General features: G+C 37.7%; 1 protein-coding gene across 2 annotated transcripts in view; it reads right to left on the bottom strand.

Moving 5' to 3' along the window:
* Positions 1-1,465: 1,465 nt before the first annotated feature.
* The window catches only part of BBOX1 (gamma-butyrobetaine hydroxylase 1), a 119,120-nt gene continuing 106,174 nt past the window's right edge, over positions 1,466-14,411 (bottom strand). For both annotated transcript variants that reach the window (XM_067462698.1, XM_060765968.2), the window contains exons 5-8: positions 9,192-9,297; positions 4,039-4,235; positions 2,964-3,130; positions 1,466-2,265 (exon numbers count right to left, since the gene is read on the bottom strand). In XM_067462698.1, coding sequence (XP_067318799.1) covers positions 2,099-2,265; positions 2,964-3,130; positions 4,039-4,235; positions 9,192-9,297 — 637 coding nt within the window. In that variant the 3' untranslated portion in view covers positions 1,466-2,098. The remainder of the gene's footprint in view (positions 2,266-2,963; positions 3,131-4,038; positions 4,236-9,191; positions 9,298-14,411) is intronic.

The following is a 14,411-nucleotide window of genomic DNA, read 5'->3' on the forward strand; positions in this document are numbered from 1 at the left end:
GAAGTAGCAACAAAAATAATTTTATGGTTAGGGGTCACCACCACATGAGGAACTGTATTAAGGGGTCACGGCTTTAGGAAGGTTCAGAACCATTGTAATCAGAATTAACAAAATTCAGTACGACTTATTCCCACTTAACGTGTATGAAGAAGTGGGAATTGTTGGAAGTCAACCCCACACTGCTGAAGTCTGCAGTCCTCAATAAGGAACAGTTAGCACTAAGCTAGGCTGAGGGAACCCCTTTCTCACAGGCTCGTGAATATCTGTTAATGTATCCATTTGTTCTCTCTCTGTTTTTCTCCTCCCACTTTCTAACTGAAACCGAAAGGTTTCAGTTCTACCTTTTTCTGCCTTTGCATACAGACCTCTTTCTACTTTGTGTGTTTGAAGAAATGTAATGTTTGGAGAGTTTTTCCTCTTTTTGAAACTTAGAAATAATGGAGTTAGAGAGAAGCTTAGACTCAATTCTTTTCTATCAAGAAATGCAATTCTTATATTTTTTAAATAAACTTTTTGAAACTTTAAAGAGTGAACTCTGCATCTTTGCCTCATAAGCTCAAGAATTCTTTTACAGCCACAATACTTCACCTTCTGCTTGCTGTGAGCTGACTGCTCAATTAAGTATCCTGTTTATATTTTTTGGATGCTCTGCTATTTTTTGGGAGAATTCCCTAGCAGGAATCAAGTGGTTGCCCAGATGTTGATGGACTACAACTACAGTATTCCTTGGCACTTGTTGTGGTGGCTAGGGTTGCTAGAAAGTGTACTCCCAAAACATCTGAAAGACTCTCTCTCATTTCTGAAGTATAGGATTTCAACCTAAGGATCATCAATAGGATACCCACAAGAAAAGTATTTCAGATTCTATACTATACAATTAGGTTTTCTATCTAGGCAGACCAATAGAAGCCATGCATTTCTTTTGCACAGTATGTGATTTATTTGTTGTACATTTATGTAGATTTCATTTTGTTTTTTAAAAAGTGCTTGTTTTTTTACATTATTCTTTACTTTTCTAGAAGATATAGAATAGATGGGAATATTCACACATGCCATTTTAAAAATGTAAAGAAGGATTTTCTAAATATTGTTGTTACCATTACAATGCTGATTTTATCATTTTTATCCACGTGGCAGCTTGATGTAATAATAAATAGCAAAACAGAATAAGTGAAACAGTTATCCTTAACCTGTTGTCCTCCAAATGTTTTTAACTCCCATGATTCTTCATAGGCCATGTTAGCTAGACCTGATGGGAGTTGTGGTCTCAAACATCAGGAAATCACCAATTTGGGAAAGGTCTTCAAATATAATCCAAGAAATAACACTGGTTAAATAAATGACAACAATAAAACCAGAAGTAAAATATTTTAAAAGCATAAAACCATACAAACACATAGAGGAACAGTAAAAAGATCAGTATTTTCCCCAAAGGCTGACAAAAAAACAAAAAAAAAACTATTTCCAGAAAACAAGCAATACAACCTTGAAATAGGGTGCAGTGGGGAATGTAGCCTTCCCAGTGTCGGCCTACAACTCCCTTCAGACCTAGTCAGCAGACTCAACTCAATGATGAGGGGTGATAGGAAGTTTAGCTATTTAAAAATTGATTAGTTTTTAATATCTTGTCCTATATCCAATGATTTCAGTGTGGTGTACAATAAAGTCAATTTAAAACAAAAAATAACAATACCTGTAATTCAAAATCTGAAAGGTTAAACATTCCTTCTATCAGGAATTAAAAAAGAATATTGGACTAAATAGGGAGCAAAAATGCCCAGTTGCTTTGACTTATTTGTCACCGTGCCTGTGAAAGCACAGCTCTTCAACTGGATGCTAAGGTTTATAGCTTTATTGGCCACAACTCCCTGAAAAACTAGGAAGTTGTTAATTTATTAGTCGGTATGAAAGAACATCTACATGGTACTGTGGTTATAAACAGTGTTAATCAGAATCAGTCAAGTTTTCAATAGAACAGACACAATAATGTCAGCCAGAAATTTTCCCCAAATCACTGGAAACATACTTGATTCACTGGCATTTGTGGAAGAACCCCCCCCCCCCCCAAACAGGCTGAAAAGCTCCAGTAGCCCAACCTTCACAATTGCTTTCTGTTCAGAACATTCTTCTGCAGGATTCGGAGTCGTGACATGACCACATCCCAATCTGCATAGGCACCTTCGAGGTGACGAGATATTTCTATTCCGGACTGATAGCTCTGCCGACCATGAAGTAAGCGCCAGTTGTCAAACACCACTATTTCACCTACAAAGAGGGGTAAATAAGGAATATAGCTGCCAGAAAGGTGACAACACAGAACCCACCAATGCAACTTTTTGACTTAATCGTCACCTTACTGAAATTCTATTAACTTGAGTGCTTAGTATGCCTCAAACAGAACTTGGTAAATGAATTTGTTTGGACTACATCTCCCAGAATCAATCTCCCAGAATCCAGGTGAATTTTGGGCATTGTAGTCCAAACCAATAATTTTTTCAAGCTCTGGTCACAACAGTTGGTGAGATGAAGATGTTCTAAGCTAGAGAGCAAAAATATGTGCTTTGCTCACATGATGAAGTCATGCTATATAATAAACATTTTCTTAGTGCAAAATTGGGATTACTTTGACAAAGACCTTTTTCCAAGCATGCCTTCTTGTTAGCAAGCATTTGGATGTGCCACTGGAAGTAAGCAAGAAAACTTTGTTCAGGTTTCTCTATTTGTGTGCACACCTACCATGAAATGACAAACACATTATTAAAACTTATTCAAATTCAGTATGCATTTCCAGAAAAACAAGTTTTGTATTTGGCAGAAAAGAAAGCTCCAAATCCCTTTAAAGCTATATAGGACTGAAAAGAACAGAGGATATATTTGTTATTCTTGTTAATGAAAGCCTTTTGGCTCATGCAAGCAATGTTAATAAAAGCCTTTTGATTAAAGTAAACAGTTTCTTTATTTACCTGGTTTCATTTTGTAGGTATATTTGTTATCTGTACTGTTCAAGAGATCAACATAATCCTTGAGAGCAGCGTAAAATGGCTTTACTTTTTCAGCAGGTACGTCAAATATAGTGTCTCTGGTTGCATTATTAAGGTTGATACGAATCACTTGGCCCTTTTCATCTATACTGTTGAGAAATGGAAAGGGGAAAATGTGTTTATCTTCAAAGTCAAGTCTTTTACCAGTTTTTGAGTGAGAAGAAAATCATTTTCTTGAAACTTTTTTTATTTTAGACTTTCAAGAATAAGACAGGCAAGTGCTTATCAGTTTCCAGGTTTCTTCATAAATGAGACATAAGGGATAGGAATTCAAAAATTTCAAAGATGGGACGGAAAAAAGAACTGTCAAGATGCCTTCATTCAGGCAATGGTCTTGAAGTGATTTGGCTTTTAAATGTCTGGGGTTTCAATCCAAATGTATTCATTCACATTTGTGGCATTGAATTATGGTTGCTACTCTTCTTTTTTTCTCTGACTGCTGCTATCTTTAAATAGATATGAGGCAGGCATATCAAATACGGTCCTCTGCTGCATGTTTGAAATTGCAGTTGCTATTGTATTTGCCATGCAGATGCCTAAAATTTTTGTATGGCTCATTTTTTTTAGTGAAGACCTAACAAAAATGCCTATATTTAATCTTGAGTGGGGAAAAATAATGTCAGCATTTAAAAAAAAAAACCAACACAACAACAAAACATTGACAGATTATCTGCAAGTCTAAAACAGGGCTTCCTTTAAAGTATTATGCTGAATTTTTAAAAAGATATCTATTAACAGAAGGCAGAATTCAATATAGAAAAGATAAATCTGCTAATGAAGAAATGAAAAGCATGTGTATTGCAATATAGTAAATCCAGCATATATATATAATTCTTAAAATCTGTCTTTCCCCACTAATCCACATGATGGCAGGCAAAGACCTACCATTTTTTGTTATTTCATTCAAAAAGGCATCTTCTGTCTGTAATTCAGGGTTAGACAGTGCTATCAGTGTGATAAACTGATGCTATTGGTCAGTACTATGATTGTTACTTACTCTATAATTCTTTGCTTGGATTCCATGGAGAAATCACAGTAATCAACTCCAACATCTGTGAAATTTACAAAGGTGGAGGTCAGGATTTTGAAGGCTTGAGGATTTAGTTCCTTAAGCTTATTTGCTACATGAAATCCATCCACAACTTCACTCTCGCCTCCAGCAGGAGTTTGTTTTATACAATGCAGCAACTGAATCTGTAACAAAATTAATGCTGGGTCATATCAGGAACCAGTCTAAGTACATCATCAGTCCGAAAAATTAGTGTACTATTTTCATTCCAAGTTTCAATTTTGACAATATACAACTCTTATTTCAAACCTACTAATACCTCAACTGGCAAATGGTTATAATTTGGATATTTTTGTGGCTTTTGTGCCCCATGAAAACCTTCACTGTTTACCCCTAGTTAAGCCCTCTTTAGTTAGAGGGATTGATATTTTATGCACAGTTTCTTGGGGGTCTGTCTAGACAGCTTCTTTGCATTTGAAGCCTCCATCGCCCTGCCTTTTTAATAATCACCTCGGGGGCGAAGCCTCAGGCAAGGCACTTCTGGTTCTTGGAAGAGTCTGCCTTTTGTGACTGGAGGGTGAAGAGAGGAGGGCCAGAGGGTCTACAAAATAGCATGTCCAGTTGGAGCTGTATGAGCTGTGTTCAAGTCCAGTCAGAGTTAAATATTGAAACCATCTTAGATTAACACCATGCAAGAAAGAGACAATAAGAAGAAATAAAGATTCAAGAACCTCAGTTCGGCCAGAACTGTGTCTATCTCTCAAAGACTTTACCTCTCCTCATAAAGACTTTGTAGTAAGACTCAAGAGGAGAGAAAGTCTAAAATTCTAGTCAGTTAATGAATTCTTGTTTGATTCAACCATATAGTCTCTGATCTGTTCTTTGCACAGCCAGTTCACCTTCCAAGTATTTAAGATAGCATGGCTTCTAGTCATTTCTGACGTACAACAATGCAAATATGTCATAGGGTTTTCTTGATTGTTTGTTCAGAGGAGATTTACCTTTACCTTCCTCTGAAGTAGTGATTTGTGCATGGTCACCAAGTGGGTTTCCATGCCTGAGCAGGGATTCAAACCTTGCTCTTGAGTTGTAGTCTAACACTGCAAACACTAAACTATGCTGGATCTCAATGGTTATAATATATTAATACAAGCATATTGCCCTAGAAATGAAGCATTCATAGTGAACATAACTTTGAGAATTTTCTGGCAAGAGAGAGGCCATTTCCATGCAGTAAACAGCTAGCTAATTTGGGCAATGAAACGAACTGCCGGTGGACACTATACAGATGCCTGAGACAGTTTTTGCAGTTATTCCAGAAAAACGTGGAGTCCACCAAGTGATAATTGCTTTCTGGAAATTCCAATTAGCCTCATTAATACAGAGGTATTTGGCTAGTTTTCCCTTATTTTGTGATACTTAGCTGTGTTAGGAACGACTGCCACGATCCCTAGCCAGGAGATCAAGGTGGCTGCAGTCTTGCACATCTGGAGGCCACCATGTTAGTAGGGAAGGCTGTACTAGGCATTTCTGTTCAAAAACCTGTCTATTTTATGTGTCTATTTTAATTATGTTGATATTTTAACTATGTTGATCGGGCTTGTGCCCATGTAAGCCATCCCGAGTCCCTTCAGGGAGATAGAGGTGGGATACCAAAATAAAGTTGTTGTTGTTGTTGTTATCTTTGAAGAATATATTTCATTGAGTCAAACAACAAAACAGTTACTCATCTAGCTTAGATGTGGGAAACCAGCATCTTGTAAAAAAACAATTAGTGATTAGTTTAGATAAAGTCTGCCCTTTGTTTTCACTTCTCCCTATGTGCTCTTTTGATCTATGTGCTCAAGCCTTTTGCTTCCTTCTCACCTGCAGATGTCACTTCCACCTTCTCTCAAGACATTAGTTACTCTTTGTTTTCCTTTTTCTAGAGCAGTGGTTCTCAACCTGTGGGTCCCCAGGTATTTTGGCCTACATCGAGAAATTCCAGCCAGTTTACTAGCTGTTAGAATTTCTGAGAGTTGAAGGCCAAAACATCTGGGGACCCACAGGTTGAGAACCACTGGTCTAGAGGAAGCATCCATGAGGCTCCAGCAAGGTATGCTTGCTTACACTCAAATAGGACAGCCAGCTTTTACGGGCTCTTGTAACCAATTAAAGCTCCACTTTTGCCCATTTCCTTTCCTATCCTAAGATGGATTTCCTGATACTATAAATGCATGATTTTCTTTTTTTTTTTAGCCCTACAAGTACATACAGAAACATTTATTCTGTTTCTACCACAAGCTCATGTTGCATTAATCCTGCTGCACTCTGCTTAATGTAGATACCAAACATTCCTACAATATATACCATTATATTATGGCTCATGACTAATTGAATTTTCCAGAGCACCATTTATCTGGGGAAGACAGTTTACAGAAAAATAATAATGCACAGTCTCTTCTCATATTAAGTATATTTGACTCATTGCATGTAGCAATTTGATGGGCTGTGGGGCATGCAATGGAGTTGAGGAGAATGAAGAATTTTCTCTCTGTGGCCTAGTCCCCTTTAACAATCCAAATGCCAAAGGACTTATTTGAAGAGCAGTAGGCTGTGGAAATCTCATCTACACAAAGCATTTACTGCAGTGGCCAGACAACCAATTCCAAATAAAAGCACAAAGAAAGCCCTTAATGTGCACGAATACTCCATGGTTTGTGCTATTATCATCTCACCATCACACTTGTATTCTTCCTAGTTTGATAAGCTGATAGATCTCAAAGTTGTGCGTGGGTTCATTTATATCTCTCCATCCTTTATTGTTGAAATATATGTTTGGGTGTGCCTCTGGGAAAAAGATGTGTCTTGTCTATGTGACAATAGGAGATGGAAGACTGGGTGCATCTAGATTGCAGAACTAATGCAGTCTGACACCACTAACAGGCATGGTTCAATGGGACTTGTAGATTTACAAAGTATTTCACGTTCTCTGCCAGAGTGCTGGTGTCTTAACTATGACTCCACAGCACTGAGGCACAGCAGTTAAAATGGTGGTAATCTGCATTACTTTTTTTTAGTGTAGATGCACTATAAATGCAACTGTGGCCAATTATGAGGAAGAAGGCTGTATGTATATGTGTATGCCTGACTGAGAGTGAGAGAGCTATTTTTAAATGTACCTTAAGATTTAATGGCACTAGTGGTCATTTGCCATGCCTACTGTGAAGAATGCTGACCATTTCTCTTTGCAAAAGTCAAGCCAGACATTAAGGGGCTGTGTTTTCCCTATGCATTCTTCTTCCCCAATGAAATAGAGATATGGGCACCAGCAAATTAAATGTCTGTTTATCTTCAGATGATCATCCACAAAACAAAACAAATGTAATTTAAGATGCCTCTGAAAAGCAATGTGACCTTGCAAGCCTTAGGACCAAGATCTGCAGAGACACAATGTTATATTTGCAACAAATAGGAAATGGTGGCAGTGAGGAAAGGACTCTAGCAGTACTTCTGAGACTGATTTATTTCAGTATGAACTTTTGTGGATTTCAATCCATTATTTCAGCTGCACTGATAAGAGAACAATAATAATGCCAAATTGTTTGATTATTGGACTATGATTCTGGAGATTAGGATTCAAATCTATGCTCAGCCATGGAAACCCACTGGTTATCCCTGGGCATGTCATATTCTCTCAACTTCAGATGTAGGCAAAGACAAATATTCTCTGAATGAAAAAGACATGTGATAGGTTTGCCTTAGGTCACAAATGGCTTGAAGACACACAGCAACAATAATTGTTGCGAGAGTTGGGATCAGAGTGCAATGGGATGCAGAATGATGCACATTATGACAATGGACATAAACCTCCAAAAGGGTTGTGCAAGACAATACATATCAGAATCTTTTTATTTTTGGAAGTCACATTTTCTTTTTTTGTGCGAGCTGTCCTAGTAAAGCTGCAGAAAACTGTAGTAAAAATAGAGTTAAAGACAAACATGCAAAGGAAACATGTAGAGAGAAGACTGCTTCCAAAATGTTTTTTAAAACCTATTTTTATTTCCTACAAGCATGTTAGTATTGAAGAGACTGAGAATAGCATATGGCAGAGTGTGATTCTTGGCACAAATGTGACAGTGAGCTAAGTTGCATTTGTTTCCAATTTGCGGAATACCCCTCCATTCCCATGCCATATCCACTTGTACAGAATCTAAATGAATTTTCAAGGTAGCACATTAGTCTGAAAGATTTGCTGGCATCTACTTAGCAGCACATGATCCTGGCCTGCTCAGGTCATTAATAATTTGATCTCTACAGATCATGAGAGCCTTGAGCAAAAATTTCCTATAGCATTTGGGCTGACCACATTCATCACTTGTCTTTGCAAAGGCAGGCAGAATGGTAGAAATATTGTCACCAGTGTCAGAAGTTCAGTAGTTCATTAAAGCATTGTACTGAAATACATTTTCATGTTTGCGCTTCTCTAGAAATGATGAATTTACTCCTATAAGAAGATCTATCTGAGAGAGTTTGAGGGTTTTCCTGTACTTTCTGTACATTCATAGCTATGCAATGAGTTCATGCACTACATAGCTGACCTGGAAGGTCTACTTTACACTTCTCCAAAGGGATGCTTGCTGTATGTTTTGAATTATAACCCTTATTGTCCTTGACCAAGTTTACTAGGGTGGATGAAGGTTGTGTTCCAAAACATCTGGAGCTTGGCATGCCAAAGAATGTTGGTTTACTTGAAAAACAATTTGGAACCAGTATAATTTCCACCTGAAGTTACATGGTTCATACTACTCAATATGCACTGCTTGGGGTTTGCTGGAAATTTAACACAAAATGAAGACACTCTTGTGAACCTTTGATCACATGGATTTGGTAGGTGGTTGTGGAAGCTGATAAATAGGCAAGAGACTTTTCTCGAGATTTCCATTTAAGGTTGCAGCATAAAAAGATTAAACTAGATTACCAAAAACCACACTAGAATTATTCCCTCAGCTTGCAACATGAGGATAGTTCAAAATTTAAATATGGAACATGTTTCTATTCACCAGACATCTGCATTGCACATAACTTTTTAAAAAGTAAGAATTTTACTCTCTTGAAAAGACTGCTGCCTTCTCTTTTCCTTCCAGTTTGCCTTGTCTTACCCCAGGTGGAAATTGAAGAACAGGATAGTCGGTGTGAAAACTTAGCTTCTCAGTGGTATACGCCACGTTGTTAGCATCTGCTTTGTCCTGGACTTGCCAAGTAGGCCTTTATAATTAGCAAAAAGAAAAAAAAAACAGAGAAAAAGAGAGAAATTAAAACAGACTGCTTATAAAACTCTAGATACACAGTACTACAACCACCAACTCTTTATAAAATTAATACCCATCTGAGTCGCCAAGGCCTCCCACTGTTCTGTATTCTGTTTCAGAAGCACCGAGACAAAAATAATGAGAACAGCATTGCTAATATCCATGATTTCAAACATCCCTCAATAAATAAAGAGAACAGGCCAAAAGGGTTGTTATAGTTTTTTTGGATTGTATGGCAATGTTCTAGAAGCATTCTCTCCTGAATTTCACCTGCATCTATGGTAGGCATCCTCAGAGGTTGTGAGGGCTGTACAGCCATGCTCTAGAAGCATTCTCTCCTGATGTTCCGCCTGTATCTATGGCAGGCATCCTCAGACCACACAACCTCTGAGGATGCCTGCCATAGATGCAGGTGAAACATCAGGAGAGAATGCTTTTAGAACATGGCCATACAACCCAAAAAACCTACAACAACCCAGTGTTTCTGGACATGAAAGCCTTTGACAATACATTGAACAGGCCAAAGCTCAGCAGTAGAGCATATACTTTGCATGCCAAACATCCCAGGTTTATTCCCTGGTATTTCCAGGAAGGGCTAAGAAAGACTCCTTTCTGAATCCCTGGAGTAATCATTGGATTGCTGGTTGATGATTATGAGAATTGCAGCCCAAGACCTTAGGTAGGCATCAGGTTTAAGAAGACTACTGTAGTTTTTGTGTGTGTGTTAGGAGCGACTTGAGAAACTGCAAGTCGCTTCTAGTGTGAGAGAATAGGCCATCTGCAAGGATGTTGCCCAGGGGATGTTTTGATGTTTTACCATCCTTGTGGGAGGCTTCTCTCGTGTTCCTGCATGGGGAGCTGGAGCTAACAGAGGGAGCTCATCCATGCTCTCCCCAGATTAGAACCTCCAACCTGTCAGTCTTCAGTCCTGCCGGCACAAGGGTTTAACCCATTGCACCACCGGGGACTCCTACTTCTGTAGGTGCTGTGAATCAGCAGAGACCCAAATATGTTGATCCACTAAATATTTCCATGTATTAATGATTAAACTCTGTAGCCCTGATTACTCATCTGGGGCCCCTTGTTCCTAAATTTGCAGTGAAACTGTAGTTTTTATATAGAGTAGACATCAAAGGCTCTCTGTCATGAAAACAAATTTTACCCTTCCTTTTCCTATTAAAAGCCAGTTGCCTAACTTATGTACTCTATTTCATTTTGTATTTTTCAAGATGAATGAGCTAACATGAAAAAGGGTGCCACGTTGACGATGGAAACAAATTATGTACTGTTAAACAGTTACAAATACAAGGGCACACAGAGCACCATATACTGCAATGCAATCAAAATTGGCTATAAGTGGCAAAAATTGGAACAGAACCCAAAGTAGAAAACCACATGCTAAAGTTTAAGTAAGATTTCTGTAATGGAATGCGGTCAGCAATGAAACCATCATAATATAGACCAGGCATCAGTGTGGGAAGCTTTTGGTCAAAGAACGTTGTAGTGTCTAATTTTCAGGGAACTGTCCACTTTGTCCTACAGCTTACTTCATTTAGCAAGATCTCTGGACCCTCTGCTACTCTGTTTCTGTCTATTTCTGGCTTTGTAATGGTTGTTCTTGCTTCCACATGCAGTCATGCTGTACATATATTTGGGTTTCATCCACTCTTTTATTTTTGCTTGAGGAGTGGTTAACTATGTTTCCTTCTACGAACTCAACACTTTCACCAACGCTTCTCCCTTGTTATATATTTTTGTTATAATAGCAGAAGAAAGAAAAGAAGTTCAACCTGGTAACTGGAAATGTAATGAGAGAAGGAAGGTAAGAGGAAAATTTCCATGGCAAAGGTAACACCTCCATTCAACACTTCATCACTGGGATCTCTGGATGAACCAAGACAATTGATACAGATGCAAAAGATATTCTATGTCTGTATCGGAAAATTTTGGGACAGACCCCCCCCCCCTCTGCCCTGAGTTTTAAAACACTGCAGCTAGTCCCAGAAATTCATGAAAAATGGACCATGTGGGATTATGCAGTGCGTGTTTTAGAATCATAACAAGTAAAATTAGGACATTCACCAAGACCTTTGGGCATTCTGGATGAGATCTCTGTAGAGTTGATGGAGAAGTCTGATTCTGTTAACCCAATCTAAAACTGGATGCAATCTCAGGTATCATATAAACTGTTTCAAAGGAAAGATATGAACATTTATTTGGTGTAGTAAAAAATATTCAATATATTGCTCAGGAAAAGAAGGAATAATTTGTTTTTATATAACATCTCCCTCATCAAAAAGATTTATTTGTTATTTGTCCATGGTCTGGATCTATGCTTTAAATTTGTAAGTGTAGGAACGAGAGAAAATCTTGAAAGCTGGCAAAAAGCAAATTCTTTTCCGCGAGATACAATGTCAAAGGGAATTCTACAAGGGGATGCAGTGCCTTATGTGCACAAGGGAATGCGAGCTCAGTTCTAAACTATGACAACCTCAACCACATTTCCACCATGCTTAATTTGATTTATGTCATCCTGGCCTGATGGTACATTTGGCCTCTTTAATTAAAAAGGTTCCAAACCAATTTTCTGGTTCCTAAGCAATTTTATCCCTGATTCTGAGAAATTATATCTAAAAAGGAAAATTAAAAAAACCCTACTTTTTAGAATCACCATGTAATTTTTAACAGCCCTTTTAATTTAATCTATGTCTTATGTGATGTGTGGATTTATCCCCTGGAACATTAGTTCCATGCATGGAGACACAGAATCACATGCATCCTGATGCCAATTTGAAGATGAACAGACTGGGTTGTAACTAGGAAACAAGAAACCTGATGCAATGATACTTGTGGGAGAAGGAAGGAGAACACAGAAGCTGAAAGGAAATCTGGGTAGGGGATTACAAAAAACCCCAAGATTATAAGATTGAATAGTTTTGGCTAGGGTGGACAATAGCCTGATGTGGAATTACATCAGATTATCTCTCTCTAATACTGGGATCTAGGTTTCCTGCCAAGTTTCCAGACCCCCCTGTGAATTCCACACAAAGCTAAAGAATTTCATTTAAATGGAAGAAATCCTACTACAGGCAGTCCCCAAGTTATGAACAAGATAGGTTTTGTTCTTAAGTTGAATTTGCATGTAAGTCGGAACAGGTACATTTTTGACTCCCCCCAGGGGTGAGAAAGGCGGTATATAAATACTGTAAATAAAAAAATAAAAAAATAAAAGATACATATAAGCTTTGGATAGGATAGGGTTAACACCCCTGTGGTGTTTGTCTTGCTGTGTGTGTTCCTGTTCAGAAGATTTCACTTCGCTTTCTGTCCCTGTGATAACTGGATTTTGAAAAATGTGGCTTATTGTGGAAACAAGGATTGGTGATAAAGGTTCAGTTGAGGAACCTTTTTTCCATGATAACTCTTTCAGTAGTGAATTTCCCTTCCGAGGGGTTGATTTCACTCTTTCTGTTGTCCCACTCCTGTTCTTAACTATTAGTCATTTGTAAGTCTGATGTTTGTAACTTGGGGATTGCCTGTACTAGGAAATCAGCATACAAGACAATTGAGCTAGGCTCCCTTTCTTACTGTTCTTTCAAGAAGGTGGCTCTTTCTATCTTGGCTACTGTATGTCCCCATGTACAGGAATAGGAAGTCAACAGTAAATGATGCCATGAGGCTAGTACTCCCTCTCTCCCTCTCTTTAGCAGCAGATGATTTCTCTCATACAAAGATCTGACAGGAGATTCAACAAAAGATTTCCACCAACTTCTAATGTTTTGCTTCCCTCTTCATCACATGCATAACCAGCCCCAGATTTCTTAAGATGGTATATTAGCATCTTTGAAATTTATGAATCTATGATCAGAATACTAAAAGGCAAAGACATCCAAGATGGATGGGACTTTCTTGAGGGTCAGAAACTGATAGCACAATAGCAAGCAATTCTGACAAGAAATAAAAGTGAGATGGGTCTAAAAAACCCACGATAGATGCATAAGATATTTTCAAATGCGATCAAATATTAAAAGGAGCATATATGAGATGCAGAGACAAATCATCAAGGAATTGTGCATATGTTTAGGGAGAGAGCCATTGGAGATTTCTGAACAGAACTTTGTTGGGTGCCTGTCAGAAATGATTTAGATGTGAGTTCCTACATTAATGGGACATGACCCTTGGGAACAATTCCAAATTTATGGTTGTACCTATGCCCCTGCAATTTTTGCTTGTGTATGCAAGAATAAAAATTCACTAACACGTCATTTTTTAAGTTCATATACACCTGTTAGCTTGAAGTGTATAAATTTTGAAGTTTGTGTTATCTATCTTCTGGGAATTAGTGATGATGATGATGATGATGATGTGACCTGTTATGTTACATAGCTAAGTAGGAAAGGTGCTAAGAAACCTTGATTTGTGAAGATGTGTGAGGAATGCCTGAAATCCATTTTCTTTCTCGAGATTAATATGTTTTTTTATTTTCAATTTACAAATTCATAAAACAGTGAAACAAATCTATATACATGTATATATGCATGAACAAATACAATACTTCAATATACAATATTTGTATTTGGTTATGCTCTCCCCTTCTTCCACCCCTCCCAACATAGTGACTTCCTGTCCTTGGGATGGAGACATTCATATATAGTTCCATTCTTCCTTCTTATTATATTGTTTTTCTATTATTCCTTCTGGCCTGCTATTTATTATTTTCCTTCTTAATTTTTTACATTATTTAGAAATGGTTTCCAATGCTTGATAAAGTTTTTTCACAGGAGGTTTCTACATCTTGTTAAACTCTTATTGGTTTCTGATGGTCATTGGGAATTATGGACATCCCATTGAGCATGGTCCAGTTGTGCATCAGTTTCATTGGTCACTTTGTTACCATTTTTTAACATTCATTTTAATTGATTTTAATGACTCAATAACAGCTTAATTTCTAGGCATACATTTTTTGCCATAATGTCCCTATAGGAAACAGTTTACATAAGAGCTCTATATTTAATTATTTTATGAAGTGGAGAGACAATGGTCCAATAGGGAGAATGTTACATGGTTTAG

This window comes from Anolis sagrei, chromosome 1 (genome assembly GCF_037176765.1).
Source record: "Anolis sagrei isolate rAnoSag1 chromosome 1, rAnoSag1.mat, whole genome shotgun sequence".
NCBI lineage: Eukaryota > Metazoa > Chordata > Lepidosauria > Squamata > Dactyloidae > Anolis > Anolis sagrei.